At 41.5% G+C, this 7,330-nt stretch overlaps 1 protein-coding gene across 2 annotated transcripts; it reads right to left on the minus strand.

The window, feature by feature from the left end:
* Positions 1-777: 777 nt before the first annotated feature.
* Positions 778-6,814, minus strand: ak1 (adenylate kinase 1). Of its 2 annotated transcripts, none has more exons than XM_086097692.1 (7): positions 6,660-6,814; positions 3,060-3,099; positions 2,107-2,142; positions 1,878-2,041; positions 1,650-1,766; positions 1,385-1,576; positions 778-882 (listed from the first exon to the last, which is right to left on the minus strand). In XM_086097692.1, the coding sequence occupies exons 2-7, from the start codon at positions 3,064-3,066 to the stop codon at positions 817-819; spliced, it is 582 nt and encodes a 193-aa protein (XP_085953818.1). In that variant the 5' UTR covers positions 3,067-3,099; positions 6,660-6,814; the 3' UTR covers positions 778-816. The 2 variants fall into 2 exon arrangements, with proteins under 2 accessions (XP_085953818.1, XP_085953819.1); XM_086097693.1 differs by lacking the exon at positions 6,660-6,814 and adding an exon at positions 3,256-3,405.
* Positions 6,815-7,330: the final 516 nt, after the last annotated feature.

Below are 7,330 nucleotides of genomic sequence, written 5' to 3' on the forward strand. Positions count from 1 at the left end.
GGAAAATGTTGAGCTTTCCAGAAATATACGCCATAGAAAAGGGAATAACTATATGCCTATCTAATTAGCATATGAGCTAATGGCAAGAGAAGCACCTGTCGGGCCTCCTCAAATGGTGAGTAGTTTTGTTTAACTTTGAATTAGTGTTGACTTATTGCTTTTCTTATTTCAGGTTTGGAGGCACGTGAGTGTGTAGATGTGTTATGTTATTACCTCCGCCAAGGAAATTTTTGTTTGTGAGCATAACTGCTTGGTGACTGGAGGATTAGAATCATACGATGGGAGTTGTTTGCTTTTGTGAAAATACATCGCATCTTCTGACTTGCACAATTTCTACTCATCATTTTTTCCACCCTGTCACACTTCCAGTGAAAGTTGACATTCTTACCTCTGTCGTTACAAACTGTATTGACACTTGTAAAGTCATTCTGCAGTCTTTTTTTTTTTCCAATGGCGCTGTTAGGTATAAAAGGTAATGCAAAGTTGGCCACACCCTTTTCTGCCTATGGAGGTAGTATCAGTACGTTTAAGCTCCCTTTTACATTACCAGTTCAATGAGAAAAGTTTATTCTCTCCTCTTGTTTCCTTGGTTGCACTTATTTACAACCAAAATGCTTTTAGTTGTAGGTGCAGTGCCTTCAAACTGAATAAGAAGATTGAAACCCTGAACCTCAAAATTGTAAAGCGGGTGAGCTAAGCCCACTGATGGCAATAAAAAAAAGACTGTTGAATCTTGGCGGAGGTGACAGGAAACACAAAATAACAAACAAACAAGAGTGTTGTTATTGTTTTTTGTTGATTTTTTTTTCTTTTTAACTACAGTGCATCAACAGCTTTGGCAACCTGGCTGAAGACCTCCTGCACCGGAAGTTCAGAGTCCACCTAGGCAGGGCGAGAAAATAATGTCATCAGACAGTGATAATATGCACGCTTTGGCCACCAGGGGGCAGTATTATATATATGCAGTACATGAATGCTGTAATACACAAAGATTTGATGATGAAACAGCACAAATAAGATGCAATTATATATTTTTTTGGAAGAGCAAAATTAATATTTTACTATGAGTATTTCTAAACGCTTTGTATATATCTTTTGTTGCACTGTTTGTGTTCCGTTATCAGTTGTTTAAAGGTTTATAACTACCATGTATTAGCATTATGCTAGCGAACTTTAGTAAGACCAGTTTTTGTGGTTAAAATATAATAAACAAATTGAGCGAGCGCCTCTTTTTTTGAAGAACTATTCGCTATCTGCTAGGCTGCACCCTCAGGGAAGGCAAAATAGATATCACCTGTTTCTTCTCAGCGCTTTCTCTTAGAACCCATGCTCGACAAAAACTCACTTGTAGGCACCTCTGGGCTGACAAAATGACGCTGCTCACCTTCTTGACGATGCCTCGCTTCTCGTAGAAGGCGATGACGGGCTCGGTGGCCTTGTAGTAGAGGTCCAGTCGCTTTTTGATGGTCTCCTCGTTGTCGTCTGAGCGGCCGCTGGTCTCGCCGCGCTTCAGAAGTCTCTTGACCATGGTCTCGGATTTGGCGTCCACGTACAGCAGCAGGCACGGTTTGCCGATCTGGGACCGCACGGACGTCGCCGAGGTTTGTGTGCTGCTGTTTTTGTTAGCAAATCGGAACTCAAGGTTTTACCTTCTTCTCAAACTCCTCGCCCTGCTTCAGCTCGCGGGGGTAGCCGTCGATCAGAAAGCCCTTGGACACGTCGGCCTTGGCGATCATGGCGTCCTTGATCATGTCCAGCACCGTGTCCTGCACGCACAAGTCGAACGGAACCTCGCTATCAGAACATTTCACTTTCTTTTCAAAAAATGAAAACGTTGAGGGTTGTTTGATGAGTTGAAAGTGTGTGTGTCCTCTCACCAGTGGCACCAGCTCTCCCTTCTGCATGATGGCGTGCAGCTGCTTGCCCCTCTCGGAGCCCGAGTCCACCTCGGCGCGGAGCAGGTCCCCGGACGACAAGTGGGTGAAGCCGTATTTTTTCACCACCATCGCGCACTGGGTGCCCTTGCCGGACCCGGGCCCGCCTGGAAATGACAGCGTGTTCAAATGTGTGCGAGGGCCAAAATTCACACGTGTGCATTGTACTTACCAACCACAAAGATGATTTTAGCGTCTTTTATCTTGTCTGGAAATAGAAGGAAAAAAAAGATTGTTTAAATAAAGGGCCCGTAATTTTCGAACAAAACAAATGTATAATTGTTTTCATTGCGAGTATATATATATCTATACATCTATAAATAGATAGATATAATGCAATCAGTACAGAAGTCAACAAGCTATTGAGCAAGGCAAAAACACTCCTTGTGGTGCCATATTTTTCTAAAATATAAAACTGAATTAAATACATAAAAAAGGCAGTTTATGGTGCATGTATGCAATAAATAACTAAATTGGTGTGTGTTACAACCAATGCCAAGACTATAAACTAAAATATGTTACTTAAAAAAATCATATAAACTGGAAAAAAACTGTGAATAGTTTTAAGTGTTTCAACCCATGCATGTTCCAACCCAGGAGGATGCTAATTTAAAAAATGAAAGCTTTCTTATTGATGCTTTTATATATATATATAAATAAATAGAAAAAAGGCTGTTCGTCGGTGCTTGAAAATATAATAAAATCAATCAAATGAATGTTACAGACCACGTCGATCGGAAAAGACTTGCGAGGCGCATAAATTCCCCATGTCTGCAAGTATGCAACACTTCTTCCTCTTGTATTGTATTGGCTTGGTTACCATGACAACGGCTGGTCACCATGTAAAACGAAACAGCAAAGAGCCATTTTTTTCCCCAACCCACATAAATTGGGGTACATTTTAGCGGTATTTTTCCCACGAGCGCAATATTGTTTATATAAAAAAAAGTGAGCTTTTGATAATACTCGATCGCTGTATTCTCCTAAATGCCCACAAGATGGCGGCAGATGTCACAAAATCAAACAAGCAAGGCGGCCGGTACTTTCCACTCATCTCCATATAAGGACAACAACAACACTTTCACGCGTCATAAACAGTGACGAAACGTTTAGGGCGTCATTTACCTGCCATCGTGTTGACTTCAGCTCTTCAACTCCTTTTCAACTGAAACAAAAAACAAGAACATATTGATGGTGACATCAACGAAGGAAATGAAATACACGTGACTGGAAATAGTGCACATGGTCTTGTGAATTTTGAAGGAGCGTGTTGATTTCAAGACCCAAATGCAAAAATAAAATAACAATGGCAGTGTCTTACATTTGGACAGGAACTCTCGCGCGTGTTCATCAATCCAAAGGAATCCAATCTAAAGAGGTCGGCAACCCCATTGTTTTGCTCGTTCTGCTGGTTTTTGTCGCCCCCCCAGAAGACTTTGAAAGAATGAGGAAAGAGGAGGGCCAACTTTGATTGACAAGTCCAATCCTGCCCAATGAGCATGAGTTTTTAAGACATGCAGTATTGATCAATCTTGAAAATCTAACTTTTTGCCAGCAATGGGGATTATTTTTCAATATGCAACATTAAAATAATAAAAAGGTGGAAAATCAGAGCAAAAATAGCTTATTTTATTCTAAGGTAATTACAAAAAAAATGCATAAATAGATTATACACAATATTTTTGGCGGTAACAATAATTTAAAAATACCAACATTAGTTACTTTTCAGTATTTTTTTTTCAAAATATAATAGGCATTTTCAATCAAAGCTGTCAGTAGTATTTTTCTAAAATTAATAATAAATGGTTACAATTTGTCACCAGCAGTGACTCCATTGTTCTTACAAATACAATTAAAACAAAAATAATTGGCACCAGTAATGTTGACCATATTTTTCCAAAATAAAATCATTCTGTTTTTAATATAAAATAAACAATGACGTCTACTCGTTAATCGTTTTTCAAATATTTTTTCAAACTGACACCAGTACAGGTTGTTAGTTTTCCATTATTTTTCTAAAATAATAGGCATTTTGCCACCAATAGTGACTCCTGGATCTTTCTAAAATAACAAAAACTATATAAAAAAATAAAGTGTGACAGCAGTAGTGCCTTCTAATTTTCTAAATTAAACATAACATAAATTAAAGGGGGAGTGTCAAAACTGTATTTAATTTTGTCCAGATTGGTCTTCTACCCCCTTCCCCCCCTCATTAAAAAAAAATACTATTGCTTTTATTTTAGAAAACTTGATCTACCTCCAAAACACTGCAACAAGAACCTGTTATTTGCTATGACAAATGGCAATGACATTGAACATTATGCAAATACGAAAATATGAAGGATGTCATGTTCTAAAACATCAAAAGTTTTGAAAATGATCAAATTATAAATGTGACCACTGCAAACTACAGTTGAAAAATTGCAAAGGTTAGCTTGTCGCTAGCTGTACTCGTCAGTTGACTCGGGTATCCAGTTTTATGTCTGTGCCCGTTGACCCCCATGGCGCGGTAAAGGTCACTCAAAGGCCTGCGTCTGAGTCAGCGCCTCGCCTATTTGGGAACGGGACCTTTAATAGCACGTCGGACATGTTCACGGCTGATTCTGACTGCAAAACAATAATTAAAAAAATAATAATTCTTACATTATAATCAAAGTGCATCTTTGACTAAATATTTGCATAATAATTTAATAATTTGCACTTTAAAGTCATCCTGTCATCTCAATAATGTCCTAATCCTATTTTTTAACTCTCTAAAAAAAGAGCACGTCGCAGCTGTTTGGTGAAGGGATAGTGTGTCAGGCGGCGAAGGCCTTCATTGACTCCCAAGGCGTGTAAAAGGCAAGTGGCGCATTCCACCCTTTGGTTGCTGTGGAGAGGCGCTTTTGTGATTCAATGGGGCCGAGCGCTTGCTGGCCCTTTAAGGCAGGCGGGCAGGCAGGCAGGCGGCGCGGAGGACCGTTTGACGTCAGTGCAGTGGGTGATGCTGTCCGCTGGTGGAGATCATGTCAGTGCACGCAGCATGGCTTCCACAAAACTCACTCGCGGAAATCAATAGGCTGCGGTCAAATTGCCATTACCGCCATGTTTAATTATACAACAGATTGCTGCGAAATGGATGCTAATGGACGCAGATGGGAAACATGTTTCAGAATGACATTTACTGACATTGGTACTGAACATACAAACATCAACTTGAAGTCGATCCTGCCTTCACTGCAGTCTTTTCTGGGATTTCATTTGATTCACAGATTTTTTTTTCCCAGCCTACACCTCTTTTTGAAGTCAACCATGCGTTCTTCTTGCATCCCCTATGACAAAGTCAACCTTGCCTTCACTTTTGTCCTTCCTCGACCTGGTTTTACAGACAGATGTCCAAGTATTTACTTCTTTCTCATGTCTGCACTTTGTGAGCAGAAGTTGAAGCTCCACCTTGCCTATAACATAAAATTTAAGTCACCCTGCCTTCACGTTTGTCCTTCCAGGTCTTGGTTTTTAATGACAGATGTCTTGGTACTCATTAGCCTTCTCCCTTGTCCGTACCTCCTGATTAGAAGTTGAATTCCAACCTGCCTCTTTCTTGCCTGCACCTCCCCCTTATGACACAAAGCTGAAGTTAACCGTGCCTTCACTTTTGTCCTTGTGGGATGCTATTTTGAATGACACAAGATGAGCCATGTTTCCCCTTCCTACACTTAATTTCGTTGCCTTCACTTTTGTTCCTCCTGGACATCATCATCAATGAGAAACATTTACGGAGTCCCCAACCTTGTTTCACCTAAGCAGAAGTTGAAGTCACCATTGACTTTTTCCCCTACACTGATACAAGTCAAAGTATTTCCTGCCTTCACGTTTTTCCTTCCTCGATCTCATCATTAATGACAGCCATTGATGTGCTCTTCTTCGCCCCCTTGTGATCAAACTAGAAGTCACCCCTGCCTTTCTTTCTTGAAGAACATGCTTGTGATGTGTTGAAATTCACCCTGCCTGTTTGCCCGCTGACATAAATTTGAAGTCAACTCAGCCTTTACTTTGGGCCTTCCTATAAATCCCAACTATGGCGAGATGTCAAATTCGAGTCTAACTTCACCTGCTTGTAGTCAATGCAGCCTTCTTCCTACCTGTAAATATTGTGTTACAAAGTTGAAGTCAATCATGCCTTCACTTTGTCCTTTATTAGTCTCGACTGACACAAGTTGACGGCCACTGTGAGAAAAGATGGTGTGAACTTTGCCATCATTTTCTTGCTTTCTATCAATTTTTTCTGTGAAATTAGGATGAAGTCAACCCTGCCTTCACGTTGGTCCTTCCTGTTCCTCCTCTATGACAGAGGTTTTCTTACCGAACCTAAGCCCCAAGTTGAAGTCAAGCATTTTTTTCCCCTCCCAATGCACCTTCTCGCTGTGATGTCATCAACCCTGTCTAATGGTTTCTCCCGCCTGTCCCTCCTCTGTGATGGAACTTGAAATCAACTGTGCTTTATTTCGTCCGCCTGCACTTGAACTTCAATTGTCATTTAATTTATCTTGCCTACGCCGCCTCTGTGAGCGAAGTCAACTCTGCCTTCTCGTTTATCTTGCATACATCTCCTCCGAGTGAGATTATGTCAAACTGGCTGCACCACCTCAGTGTGACATTCACATCAAATCAACCCTCCCCTTGTCGTTTTAACAGCGATGACGTCACCCCCTCCGTCTTCTCGTTGTGTGCATCCTCAGTACTAACCTGTTCTGTGTCTGTAGATCTCCCGGTGCGAGGGGCTGGCCACCGACCCTGTAGATCTCCCCACCAGCGAGCGAGCGAGCGAGCGAGCGAGCAAGTGTGCACGGTTCCTGTTGAACGGCAGCCCTCCCCCCCCCCACGCGACGCCTTTTTATAGCACGGCTGAGCCTGCGCCGTCTGCCTGCACTGCATTCTGGGTAAAATGGCAACGGAGCAGATTAGGAGGGGAGGGGGAGTGAGTTGATGGTCGCAAGGAGGCAGGGATGAAATTACAGAGGGGAAGGCTGAAGGTGGAAGAGCCTTTTACACCACCTGGAAAGATGGTAATTGTATGACTTTGCTCTTTCTCTTTCTCTTTCTCACGCCAAAATCTCCTATGTCACAATTTGGTTTAAAAAAATAAAATAAAGAAAACTTTTTTTCTTTGATGATGCAGTGGTTGAACAAACGTGACAATTTTTTCCCCGGGTCTCCAGAAAAGAGATGATTTTGTGCTGTTGACTGACAATGACATCACTGTTGCTCTGGTATCGACCAATCACGGCTCACCTGGTATCTGAAGCTAAGCCGTGATGATTGGTTGGTTGACAGCAAGTGGCAAAATGGCCCCCTTGTGATGGATAAAAACAGAGGGATTTTTGCTGCCTTACTTATAGTCCATAAACTCAGTAATG

This window comes from Leptonotus elevatus, chromosome 15 (genome assembly GCF_054856555.1).
Source record: "Leptonotus elevatus isolate MCC_2025b chromosome 15, RoL_Lele_1.0, whole genome shotgun sequence".
NCBI lineage: Eukaryota > Metazoa > Chordata > Actinopteri > Syngnathiformes > Syngnathidae > Leptonotus > Leptonotus elevatus.